At 39.5% G+C, this 14267-nt stretch overlaps 1 protein-coding gene across 2 annotated transcripts in view; it reads right to left on the bottom strand.

Annotated features, from left to right (window-relative positions):
• ptpreb (protein tyrosine phosphatase receptor type Eb) overlaps nt 1–14267 on the bottom strand; it is a 58546-nt gene that overhangs the window by 29165 nt on the left and 15114 nt on the right. The window contains exons 2-5 of one of the 2 annotated variants that reach the window (XM_036592871.1): nt 7636–7846; nt 3574–3645; nt 3395–3491; nt 1405–1478 (exon numbers count right to left, since the gene is read on the bottom strand). In XM_036592871.1, coding sequence (XP_036448764.1) covers nt 1405–1478; nt 3395–3491; nt 3574–3643 — 241 coding nt within the window. In that variant the 5' untranslated portion in view covers nt 3644–3645; nt 7636–7846. Of the gene's footprint in view, nt 1–1404; nt 1479–1562; nt 1623–3394; nt 3492–3573; nt 3646–7635; nt 7847–14267 lie in introns of those variants that run through there. The other variant, XM_036592872.1, reaches the window with a different exon arrangement.

The raw sequence follows: 14267 nt of genomic DNA, 5'->3' as shown, positions 1-14267 counted from the left end.
TTGGGGGTTGTCGAGGTTTGGAAACACCACCTCAACAGAAAGTACTCTAAATGATGATTTTGTAGATATTGAGGTTATTATTATTAACTTATTAATGCCTTGAGTTTAAACTGATCATAATACTATTCTTATTAATATTTATGGTCTAAATATTTAACTTTTTTTTTTTAATCATTTTTTAATCTACTCCTGCACTGTTATTAATAAAGGTTCTGTCCAGGTACATTTTTCGTTCATCGAGGTACAAACAGTGTAAATGTTCCCTCAAAGCTCCAACAGTGGTTTTAAGGTCTGATTGTGAACCTTAAATAAGTGTTTCCAGGTGAAAAGTTCGTATTTGTACCTTTTCATAACCGAATGTTTTAAACAGAACAGTAAAATAAAAGCCTGGAGACGAGACGGGGTGTGTGGAGTCAGTACAGCTTAGAACATATCATTTCAGTGGATTATGGTTCAGTTATGTTCCCTGACTAAAGGTACTGAGATGGAGCCTTGAGGGTTCCACCCTAGTGACAGGAGGGGCACTGACCCAGTGACAGTCTAGCACCTTTATTTCTGAGAGTGTGGAGATCTACCTTCCTGCAGGTTTCAGCTAAAACCCTGACAGACCCAACCTGATACATCAAACTACTGCCTTCAGAAGTCCTTGAGGAGCTGAAGGAGGTGTGTTAGATTTGGGTTGGAGGTGAAATTTACAGGAAAGTTGATCTCCAGGAGCAGGGTTGGAGACCACTGAGGTTAAAATAAGGTCACAAGGTCATCTGTCACCATTCAACCTGTATTCATTTTTCTGTTTTCATCTGTCCATCTATCCATCTATCTGTCCATCTGTCCATCTATCTATCTATCCATCTATCTGTAGCCATTAAACCTGTATTCATTTTTCTCTGTATTCATCTGTTTATCTATCTGTCTATCTATCCGTCTATCCATCCATCTATCTATCCGTAGCCATTAAACCTGTATTCATTTTTCTCATAGAAAAAAAAAAAAAACAGCTTACACCCAGACTTCCAAACAAACGGTACAGAATGACGACGCAACTTCAGAGGCCTGTTGAAATTAATCTAATTTCACTTGCAAATCGCTGCTGTCGGAACAACTCATATCTCCATTTTTGTCGTTTTTCAGTTTTGACCTAGTCTGAAAAATCCTGTTGTCTTTTCCATTGTGTGTACATTTCATGATGAATGGGCCCAAAGAAACGACCCAAAATGACATGAAAAGATCTGGTTCAGAATGTCTGGTTCCACTGACTTACATTAAAATAAAGCACGTTTTTTCTTTCTCCTGTAAAGTTACTTTTCCGGAGATCAGCAGTGAAATGCTAGTGTGACTTGGCCTTAAGCAATGTTGTTTCTTGTAAAGCTAAAATCGGCTCTGAAGTGAGGACGTTGAACCTACCTTGATCTTCCAAGAAGCCATTGGGTAACTTTTTGTCCACCGAGGTGACAAGATCCTTCCTTTGGTGCCTGAACCTATGAGACAAATGCACAAATCAGAAGACAACAACAAATCTCTTAGAATGAAAGAGCTTGTAGTAAATGGCCGTCTAAACACACCATCTAAAGCTGTTCTTTCTCATGGGAGACAGCCTACAGCTCTGACTCCACAGAGCAGCTGAGAGGTAATGACTGTTTGACCAGCTAGCACAACTGCCTCCCAGTTTATTGCACAAACAGCTGTTGGAATAGCTGGGCAGGGCAACATACACACCCCCTACACAACAGTGTTTTCTTTAAACCCCCAGTACAGAAGCACAACATTAAGCACACACAGCATGGAGTAGTGTTTAAACGGGTCAGGAGTTCAATTCCATCGGTTCAGCTGATAAGTTCTATAACTGAAATCTGGAAAATCTGCTTAAAAATGTATCAGTGAACATCAGTCATGAGTGGAATTTGAGCTCCTCATCTGGGCCGACTGAACAGAGATTAAACTGAGTGAATTCAAATGAAAGCGACCCCAATAACAGTGTCTAACTGAGAGGCAGACCACGGCCCATATTCATAAGGCTTCTCAGAGCAGGAGTTCTGATCTAGCGTCAGATTTCTCTCATTTAGGACGACCCCGTTATCCTAGATCAGCACTCTGACCCGCAGAGGCTTTATGAATATGAGGCCAGATCTCCCTTCATTTAAACCGACACTGTTTATCTACAGCACTTATGTGAATCTATGGGCTGCGATTATGAATTCTACAAACATACATGAACATGTACACATGTATTCAACTGTTCAGAAGTTTGGAATGACTTTTCGCATTTATTATTTTTATTTTATTATATGCAATAACAATTATACAATGCATTTAAATAATCCATACAACAAGACGGACTGTTAGATGTTGTATTTGATATTACAAGTATTCCAACAAGAATTTATTGAAGGATAAATAATACATCATGATTTATCTATTCCTATATGCTGTCATATGCAAAAGTTTGGCCGCCCCATGCTAAAATGACATTTTGTTGATTTTCTAAGCAAAAATAAGTTACACATTCTCTACAGATTTTAATGCACAACTGCTATTTATTCACAGAATTTAACACATTGGAAAGAATAAAACAAAATTTGGCCTGTGCAAAATTTATAGCACAATTTATGGTTTTCAGTTTTTAACATAATTTGAAAATGTCTGTCACTCTTTACAATCTATGTAAATTTCATGATGAATGGACTAAAAGAAACGACCCAAAATGACTTAAGAAAAAAAAAAATCTGGTGTAAAAATACTTTATGTATATATTTTTACTGTATGTAAAAATATGTATGTATAAAATACTGCTGTTATTTTTCAGCCTTTGACATAATCTGAAAATGCCTCTTGTCCTTTACATTGTGTGTAAATTTCATGATGAATGAAAAAGAAACGACCCAAATTTACTTGGAAAAAAGTCTGGTTCCATTGACTTACATTACAAGTAAATTATGTTTTTGTTTCTTGTGTAAAGTTGTCATTTTCAAGATACAAGGTTTAGTTCCATATATATATATATATACACACACACACACACACACACACACACACACATACATATATAGTGTGTGTGTGTGTAAATATATATATATATATATATATATATATATATATATATATATATATATATATATATATTAGTGGTAATAATAGTAACATGACACAAAATGTGATATGACAATTCATGACAGCATATGGCATCTACCATGACATGTTTATGGCCTAATTATGTCCATGTTATACACAGTACTCAAAGTACAGTGTTACCAGAGTCAGTGAGTAAAGCTCTGTGTTCAGTGTCAGTATTGGTGACAGACTGTCGTATGTCAGGCCCCAGTGTAGACCCTGATTTTGAGATTGTGTCGCCAACACTAACTCAAGCAGGACATGTGCCTTTGTATGTGTTCCCCACCTGAGCAGGTAGACCGTGAGGAGGATTAAGATGATGAGGAGGAGGGAGATAACAAGGGCAGAGGGCAGGACGTGTGAACCCTGAGGAGCAGGCGGCTCTGAGGAGAAAAAGAGAGAAAGCTTCACTCTGGATTGTTCATGTGGGCAGTCAGTCTTCAGCAGTTACGGACCTGGACATACCTGAGGTCCGGTTCGCATGTGAGGAGATGTTTGATATGAGATTTGTCGCCACCAGAAACAGGACCATCATGACTGCAAAATTGAAGAAAACAAGGCAAGTAAAGTTTATTAAACTGCCATGTCTCAAGTAAGTACTGTGCAAAAGTCAGTGACCACACTTTCACTGATTTCCAGACAAAAGAGCCATTAAGTACGTTATTCGTTTTTCAGGAAATATCTCTGATGTGATTAAATATATCGCTTTTGTCGGAAGAAAACCTCATATCTCAAAAATGGTAACTTTACAGGAGAAGGAAAAAACATACTCTACTTTTAATGTAAGTCAATGGAACCAGACTTTTTTCCAAGTAATTTTAGGCCATTTATTTTGGTCCATTCATCATGAAATTTTCACACAATGTAAAGGGCAACAAACTGAAAAACGACAAAAATGGACATACAAGGCTTTGTTCCGACAGCAGCGAATAAGAAATCTATTTAAACAGATTTAGTGAATTTAAATAAAGAGCAAAGTCGAAAGAAAATAAGTGAAAAATACAGAAGACGTTTTAAAAACTGGAGTCCTAAAACCATTAACAGAGTGAAAATGACTTTGAAAAAAAAGGTGCAAGACATGGTAGACCACCAAAACAGTCACCAGATGTTTGTTTATCGTTCCACTGTGAGAAGACAACACTATGGGTCTGAAAGGATGTGTAGCTGTCAAGGAGCCGTTACTGTGCAAAGGGAGAAAATCTGCACTGACCACCACAGAATCCAGACCACAACATCACTGAACGCGTTGGGATTAATTCAACTTCAACAACAGATTTCTTTGAAAGCAAGTCACCTGAAAAGACTGAAAGCTGTAATAAATGCAAAGAGTGGCCACTAAAACCTGAATATGTCTGAGATTATCTACAGTTGTTGAGGCTTCTGTTTCAATTTCTGTTAAATGCTTTTTTCCTGACCACCCCAGGTTTTGGTTGGTGGACTATTCTCAGTCCAGCAGCGACACTGAGGTGTTTAAAAACTCCAGCAGCACTGCTGTGTCTGATCCACTCGTACCAGCACAACACACACTAACACACCACCACCACGTCAGTGTTACTGCAGTGCTGAGAACGATCCACCACCCAAATAGTACCTGCTCTGTGAGGGTCCATGGGGGTCCTGACCACTGAAGAACAGGGTAAAAGGGGGCTAACAAAGTATCAGAGAAACAGATGGACTACAGTCTGTAACTGTAGAACTACAAAGTGCACCTATATAGTAAGTGGAGCTGATAAAATGGACAATGAGCGTAGAAACAAGGAGGTGGTCAGAATGTTATGCCTGATCAGTGTGTGGGAATGTGGGAAAATCCCTGTTGGTTCAAGGTCAATGATCATACTATAATCAACCGCTTTATCCATGAAGGGTTTCAAATCTCTATATGGGCTACATAAGGAAACACACGTGAAAGGACAACCCATTAGAGATTAATGTAACCCCCTTTTTCAAGCCAATAAGCCTCTAAAATTAGCCTTTAATTTCATATAGCTATTCATAGACCGTCTCCAGAGAGATGTGTCGTCTCCAGAGACGCACTGGATGCTCCACATGTTATAAGTAGTAGCTATATTGTTATAAGCAGTAGCTAGGAGCCACAAAAACTAGGACAGAACACACGTCTTGAAATATGAAAGAATATATGAATTCATGTGTATATCTGAATAAAGTTTATGTGAATGTAGGTTTGTCATTAAGACATTCCTTTCACTGAAGTCCTGCATGCTAAAAAAAACTCTTTTCATTGCCACAGTCACTTCGGTACTCTCAAGTTCCTTTTGTCTTGTGGCTAAAGAAAGCAAGCTGAACGAGAGAGTCTGCGCTCAAAGGGTTCTACTTTCGTTAGAGTACAACAAGCACTGAACGTCTATTGATAGTGCTGGCAATTTAGATGAGTAGAGGTTGGCACTGAAATGTTCCCGCTGTTCCAGGTGGCCAGAAAGGACGGGCCAAATGAGCTGTGGTCTGCTGTTCATTTGAGAGTGGCTGAAAACAGAAACGAAAATTTGGGCTGATTTCCTAAACATGGATTAAGCTTAGCCTATATCTATACACCAACTGGCCACTTTATTAGAAACACCTTCAGACTGTAGCCCATCTGTGAATGCACAATTCTGATAGCCATCCTCTGGTCTACGGGTCTTAAAATCAAATTACTAGGTCTTCTCCAAGATTAAAAAAAAGTCCCATCATTTTTTTCCAATGCGAATTTTAAATACGCAAGTTGGTCACATTTACCTAACGTTGTAAATAAAAATAAATGGGGGAAAGTGTCAAATAGTACCCTGCCATAGTTTTTCCAATATTTTAACTAGGGATGGACTGATGCCACTTTTCCCTTCTAATCCTTAAGTCTCAGCAGATACAGAATGCCAAGATACGAATACTAACTCTATCTACTCAACTTTTTAAGTCTATTTCATTTTGGTTATTTTAGTTTTCTATGTCACAAATAAAACATATATGCTCCAGTAGCTAGAACTTGTACGTGTGTTTATATAACCATTTATAACATAACATATAAATCAACTAAATAACTAGGAGGGGTGTCTCAATACTTTTGTCCATTTAGTGCATATATATATATATATATATAAAAACACCGATCAGGCATAACATTCTGACCACCTCCTTGTTTCTACACTTATTGTCCATTTTATCAGCTCCATCTGTTTCTCTGATACTTTGTTAGCCCCTTTTTACCCTGTTCTTCAGTGGTCAGGACCCCCATGGACCCTCACAGAGCAGGTACTATTTGGGTGGTGGATCATTCTCAGCACACCGCAGTGGTGTGCTGGAGTTTTGTCGGTGCTTTGATATGCATTTTGCCTGGATGACTCTGCACTTGTCATCAAATTGGCATTAGTGCGTATCCAGGTTTCTCTAACATCAAATGCGATTTAAAAAGGTAAACACTGATCCTGCTGCCATCTGTGCTTAAAGCTGCTGTGGAAATAGAGCCCAAATAGCAAAAAATAAATAACACACACAATCCTGGGCTTCAGTAATCCTGTCAAAACCTGGAGTGGAAAAGGCCTCAGTTATTTCATGGAACTGGCATTAGGTGAAGCAAATGAAGGCTGATGCAAGCAAAGACATGGTGTAAACACACGCATACATTCACTGAAACACATGCTCCCTTGGGCCCGTCCAATAATATTGATACTGAGATCTCAATATTGAGACCTAGCAGATTTATCCGCACCTAGCCGATGAAACATTAGCCGATAAAGCACCAATTGTCCTCCTGTTCGGGTGAGAAAAAATGCACGCAGTGAAGGTTAAACTGGTTTGGGTGGGGAGATATTTTTTCTTTGCTTTATTGTTTCGTTCCCTTACATTGAAGTGGACGCAGGAGAAAACACATTTGTCAAATAAAAGAACAAAGCGCAATTCAGTAAAAGTTGTGGTTGTATGTCATTGCCTCTTTAATTTGGCCATGAAACTGTAATTAATCTGCTATAAACGAACAAAATTGCGAATGTCAGTTTGTGGCCACTTAGCTGTACAAGCACGATATCTGCCTGCAGCACAAAGAGTGTATAACCAGTTCGACTGTGTTTCTAGGACAGTGTCATCTATGTTAGGTACCATTCCAATACTATAAGCATTAATATAGAGTTGGTCCCCACTTCGTGGCTATAACATCCTCTACTCTTCTAGGAAAGCTTTCCACAAGATGTTGGAGTGTGTCTGCAGGAATTTGTGCCCATTCAGTCAAAAGAGCATTTGTGAGGTCAGGCACTGATATTTGATGAGAAGGCCTGGCTTGCAGTCGACGTTCCAATTTATATACATTTCCCATTAACTTTTATAGACAGTTGATTGCCCATCCCTATTCGACAACTGATGATCCGGCAGTAAAGCGCTGTTTAACTAAAAATACTGGAGGTGTTTCATTTTTGACTGCATTGTCAGGCAGTATTTGATCAGTCATTGGAATTTTTAGCTCCTTAACACTGGTTATCAGTATTTATCTTAACAGTTTCATATCTTCCAGGCCCGAATGCCCTCACAGACAGGTGTACTCACAGAGGTGGTCCAAACCGGAGATGTGTCTTCTGGAGTCAACGTCTTAGTCCATAGCAGCTTTCTGCACACTAGTTCTGATTGGGCACTAGTCTGAAAAGTCTGCTGGCTTCATGATCTGTCCAGTCACTTCCTCTTTTCAGTTCAGGATAGAGTACTTCCTCCAAACATTGTCTTGTTCACTCTGGATATGACAGACGTAGATGATCATGCCCTAGAGAAATGGAGGAGAATGGAAACATTTACATTTACAGCATTTAGCAGACGCTCGTATCCAGTGACACTTACAAAAAGTGCTTTATCTACCTAGAGAAAGTATCTTTGATAGTTACAAACAGGTTAGAGAGAAAGCCAGTCCTGAGCTCAGATACCGCTAGAAACAAAACCCCATGTTGATACCCAGAGAAAGAACTCAGTGCTCATTTAAGTGCTGTATAAAGAGACGGTCTTCAGTCTGCGTTTGAAGACAGCGAGAGACTCTGCTGTTCAGACAGCCAGTGGGAGTTCGTTCCACCACCTGGACTCCAGGACAGAGAAAAGTCTTGATGCTCGTCTTCCACACGTCTTGAAGGATGGCGGGTTGAGCTGAGCTGTACTTGAAGCTTGAGGCACAGTTCAAGTTTTGACCACTGCCATCAGGGAGGGAGGGGCTGGTCCATTTTTGGCTTTGTAGGGTTTTAAATCTGATGCAGTTACAGGAAGCCAGTGAAGGGAGCCCAGCAGTGGAGAGACGTGGCTGAACTTACGAAAATTGAAGACGAGCCGAGCTGCTGCATTCTGGATGAGTTGCAGAGGCTTGATGGCCGCATAGGAAGACCAGCCAAGAGCGAGTTGCAGTAGTCAAGCCTTGAGATGACAAAAGACTGAATGAGCACCTGGGTGGCCTCTCGAGTGAGGAAGGATCGGATCCTCCAAATTTTGTACAGGAGAAACCTGCAGGACCGAGTCAGGTTCACGATATAAGCTGTGAACGGTAACTGGCCATCCAGAATCAGACCGAGACTTCTTACATCTTCAGATGGAACAATCAGAGAGTTCTCGAATGGAAACATTAGAGAGGATAAAAAGTAATCCAGAGATGTAATAATAACCAATAAAACAAATGTTTGTGTTATGCTACATCCCATGTGGCAAAATCCCCAGTGTTCATTCATGTTCATCTGAGGATTATGAGGTATAGAGTATTTTATACATAGTAGGTGTAACTGAGTGTCTCGCAACCCACACAAGGTTGAGGTTAAGTGCTGCCATTAAATACTAATTATCTACAGTCATGCCAGGCAATTCTGAGCCACTGAATACACCCATGCTCTTTATTACTGACCACAGCGCGAGGTAGTCGACTTATTTCTGCCTCCGCTGTCATTGTGGCAGGTAAAACGTTGTAGAGGCAAAATATGATATAACTCATAACCTAAGCACAGTATGGTGTATGTGATACGGTATACAGGAATATACTTCCCTGATAATGGGATAACGTCCCAAATCTAGGGTTACAGTGCCCTTCAAAATTCCTTGCACTCTTCATAAAAATGAGAGAGAAAGGGCATGAAAAACGGTCTTTGTAGTTTTTGTACCAGTGTGATCTTACATCAGGGTTTTGCGATGTATTTTTGTTAATCATAATTGCAATACTGGACTTTATAATACTGATATCACCAAAGTTGTTTACTGTGAGCATCCTGACCAACCACAAAGTGTTTCAGTGAATAATTCAAAGTACTAATGTCACCCACACATAAATTATTCTGGTTAAAATAGTGCAGGCTGTTTCATAATACTGATTAATCAACATGTTTTGCCATCACAAATATGCAGCAATAAGTGCAGTATTTTGTCCACATCTCTGTCTTTCACTGAAAAATATATGAGAAATTTTAGTGAGGTGAAATTAGTTAAATGTAAGATCAAGATGACTAAAACAAAAGACACTTATAGCCATCTTTGCTAATCTATAATAAAAGATGGCAATAATTCTGGAGGGCACTATACACTGTTATGCAAAAGTCTGGGGCCCCACGCAAAATTGCATATTTTGATTATTAAAGTGGAAAGAAGTAAATCTGCAAATCTATATAAATCTGTATGAGCAATAACATTTGCAAATTTTATGGGCACGGTTACTTTATTTACTTTGCATAAACAACATCTAGATAAACCAGAGGCTTTTAGTAAACAAGTTTTGTTAACTGATGAAATAAAAAAAAACTGTTTAGCCACAATCAGCAAAGCTATGTTTGTGTGGGGGGAAAAAAGGAGCAGCATTTGATGAAAAGAACACCTTGCAAACTGTTAAGCTAGGAGTGGTTCTATTATCCTTTGGGGTTGTGTGGCCACCAATGGCACAGGTAACTCTACACAGGTAGATGAAAGACTGGATTCCACTATCAGCAAAATATAGAAGCAAATATGAGTCAGTCAAGAAGCTGGAGCTGGTTTTTAGATCTTAGTGCAGCTTATGATACTGTTGACCACAAGATTTTAATCCAGTGTCTTGAATGCTGGGTCGGTCTCTTGGGCACAGTTTTAGAACGGTTTAAGTCATATTTAAGTAATAGGCAGTTCATCGTTTCACTTGGAAATCATTTATCAAAAAGATTTGCCATTTCTTGTGGAGTCCCTCAAGGTTCAGTCTTAGGGCCTTTGCTCTCTTGTACACGCTACCTCTAGGTGATGTCATTAGGAACCATAACTTCAATTTTCATAGCTATGCTGACGACACCCAATTATACATTTCTATTCCTTCAGAAGATGAAGACTCTGTAGACAGACTGACCGGCTGTGTCAGGTATTTCTCGGTGGATGTCGCAAAATGTTCTACAATTAAATCGTGAAAAAACTGAAATACTGATTGTTGATACAGAAACTCAGAGAAAAATGATTTATGAGAAACTTTAGCTTCGTATACCAAACCTGCAGTAAGAAACCTGGGTGTGATCTCAGACTCTGAGCTCTGTTTTGTCTGCATGTAAACACGGTCACTAAAGCAGCTTATCATTTGAGAAACATCACTAAAGATCTGCCTTTTCTCTCTCAGAGCGACGCAGAGAAACTTGTTCATGCATTTGTTACAGCAGAGTTGATCACTGTAATGATCTTCTTACTGGACTTCCTAAGAAAACAATACATCCTTTACAACTCGGACAAAACGCAGCAGCATCCTAACAAAAACACAGAGAGATCAGATCAGTCCTGCTTTAAAAGAGCTGCACTGGCTGCCTGTATCGTTCAGGATAGACTTTAAAGCTCTGCTCTAGTCTTTAAGACTCTAAATGACCTTAAAGCACCGCTTACATCACAAAGTGTCTGTCTGTTTATGTTCCAGCATGGAACCCAAGATCTGCAGATACTGACCTTCTACAAATACCCTCAGTAAAATACAGAAAACATGGAGAGACTCTTTCAGTTATTCTGCTTCTAAACTGTGGAGCTCAGTTCACCTTTTATTAGACAGTCAAGCTCAGGGCTCACTTTTAAGAAGCATCTAAAAACGGATCTCTTTAAATTAGCATTTAATTAAAACTCTACATCTCGTGGTTTTTATCTTCCAATTTGATCTGTTTCATTTTCTTCTAATTCTAAATAAATACTCATGATTTCTAGTATGTTTTATCACCTGTCTGTAAAGCACTATGAGCTGCCACTGGCATGAAAAGTGCTATATAAATAAAAATTATTATTATTATTATTATTATAATTGTTAAAAGAGGCTGGCTTCTACAACAGGACAATGATCCAAAACATACCTCAAAATCCCCTTTGAGCTACTTTATGAAAAGCTGAAAAGCCCCATGAGCTACTTTCTGAAATGCAAGCTGAAGCTTTTGGAATGGCCCTCTTTATAAGCAAAACAGCCCCAAGCTCTGACGTTTTCACCTCTGTGTTTTTAGTGCAGTCTAGTTGGAGATCTTCTTCAGGCTTTCTCCACACAAAGAGTCGACCATCAGTCTGTTGCACTAAAAGTGTTTTTCTCTGAAACAAATTTCATTTTTTTTAAACATTTTATGATGTAACCTAAAGTTTATTACTGCTTAAAAAGCTTAAAGTGCCTAAATAGTGTATGGGGTCATTGTAGGTCCATATGTAATGATGTGTCTTTAAATGTGTGGATGGATCTTAGCAGAGATCAGACAACACACTGTATACCGTCACATTAGAGTTATATTCCTGTTTGTTGACCACCAGAACTAATGAGACTTGATGGGCAGCGCCTTGAAAGGGAGATTCAGTTTGACTTCACAGCTCAGTCTACATGCCTGACCTCAATGCGCAGGTCTGATGTAAAACTGGGCCTGTCACCGCAGGTCATAGCAGGCTTTTGACCAGGTCAAGCAAGTGCAAATCATATCAGAGGAGCTGTCAGTGAAAGCAGGGCAATTGTGTTCCAGACGCTTCAGTGGAGCGAACCAGCAGGAGTGGAGAACACAGTGAGCCATGGTGGCATGACTACAAATGTGTGATCATTAGGAGTAAGAAGTTCAAGAGAGAAATCCACAGTTATTGTTCAGATTGTACATTTATAAATAACTTGTCAGTCTTAGACAAATCAAGCACTTTGAGCCACTACAAGTCCAGCTTCAACTGTACAACAGTTGCAGAGCAGCAGTGTCCATGAAACCATACAGGTTTGACTGTCCATGAACAAAGACACCATACCAGCCTGACTGGTATATCGCTTGGCTGATAATATCAGCCGCTGTTGTCAGTATTAGTGAAAATATTGATAATATTGCAATTTTTACAGCCAGTTTATTGAGGCAGAATTTTTTTCCATCATAAAGTTGTGCAATACTGATATAACTTAGGATTGCAAAATGCAATAGAGCCTCTAACCAATCGCTGACTCTTGTTTTATATGCTACGGGCATCCTGACTAAACACAGTTGTTTGGATGTTGGGCTAAATCAAGGCATTTACATGATCTGACAGTCAAATATAAGTCTTGTTAAAAAGTAATGCTGACCGATCGTTAAATCAAACACTATCAAGGGTTCAGTAAAACAGTTGGGTACACCAGGTGCTCATTTATTGAAGCAAAAAGAAGTGCACACAACTTCCTTTTCTCTGCATACTTTGTTAGCCCCATTTTACCCTGTTCTTCAGTGGTCAGGACCCCCATGGACCCTCACAGAGCAGGTACTATTTGGGTGGTGGATCATTCTCAGCACTGCAGTAATACTGACGTGGTGGTGGTGTGTTAGTGTGTGCTGTGCTGGTCTGAGTGGATCAGACACAGCAGTACTACTGGAGTTTTTAAACACTGTGTCCACTCACTGTCCACTCTATTAGACACAACTACCTTGTCAGTCCACCTTGTAGATGTAAAGTCAGAGACGATAGCTCATCTGCTACTGCACAGTTTGTGTTGGTCATCCTCTAGTCCTTCATCAGTGGTCACAGGACGCTGCCCACAGGACGCTGTTGGTTGGATATTTTTGGTTGGTGGACTATTCTCAGTCCAGCAGTGACATTGAGGTGTTTTAAAACTCCAGCAGCACTGCTGTGTCTGATCCACTCAGACCAGCACAACACACACTAACACACCACCACCATGTCAGTGTTACTGCAGTGCTGAGAATGATCCACCACCCAAACAGTACCTGCTCTGTGAGGGTCCATTGGGGTCCTGACCACTGAAGAACAGGGTAAGAGAGCACCAGATGGACTACAGTCTGTAACTGTAGAACTACAAAGTGCACCTATATAGTAAGTGGAACTGATAAAATGGACAATGAGCGTAGAAACAAGGAGGAGGTCAGAATGTTTTGAAAGGGCACAGCAATAGACTCTGTCTTGCTCCTGAAAGGTGCAAAATAAAGGAACAACATATCCAAGTATAAGATGGGCTACTTTTTTGTATGTCTTCTCTAATAATAATTTTAAAATTGAATCGCTTCTGTGTGGTCAGTAACATCATGTGATGAAAATATGATATTACAGATGATCAGCTGTGTCAGATAAAGAGACCTAAAGCAGCTCAACACACAAGATGGCAGTAACCTTGGGTGTAAAGTCTGCATTTTCAAATATACACAGTCAAATACTAAAAAAACTGATTTTAAAAACCTTAGTGACCTAAAGATCTGTTTTTGTGTGGATGGGAGGCAAAAACCTGGAGAAAAAAAAATTACATCATCTGGGCTGGTCTGTGTACAAGCAGCCCTGATAACCATTTAGTACAGCTGAGCTGTTTAGGCCAGCAGTTAAATGCAGCTCATCCCTTCAGCCAGCGCTGCTTATTCTATCTGCTAAATTAAAACAGAATCGGCTGAACAGCAGACAGAAATGTGCTGTGTTATACTTTTGACTGCGGTTTTGATAAGAAGGAAGAAGTGCTCTAAAAATGAAACTATTTTGCCACAATCACCAGCGGACAACTGGAGAGAAAAAGTAACAGCATTTGATGAAAAGTACACCTTGCCAGCTGTTAAGCATGGGGGTGAATCGACTGTTCTTTAGCCTCTTATATTTGTGGGTATATTTTGGTTTTTCCAAATGAATTTTCATGCCCAAATCATAATGCAAATTATTCAGTAACTGCATGAAATAACTAAATTTTTGTTTCCCGTCAAATTAACAGAAAGTGTTTTATGATCATACACATATTGCTATATGCTTATAATTTACTGCTGAAA

This window comes from Colossoma macropomum, unplaced genomic scaffold (genome assembly GCF_904425465.1).
Source record: "Colossoma macropomum unplaced genomic scaffold, Colossoma_macropomum, whole genome shotgun sequence".
In the NCBI taxonomy this organism is placed as follows: domain Eukaryota; kingdom Metazoa; phylum Chordata; class Actinopteri; order Characiformes; family Serrasalmidae; genus Colossoma; species Colossoma macropomum.
This window is presented reverse-complemented; position numbering and strand designations above follow the sequence as displayed.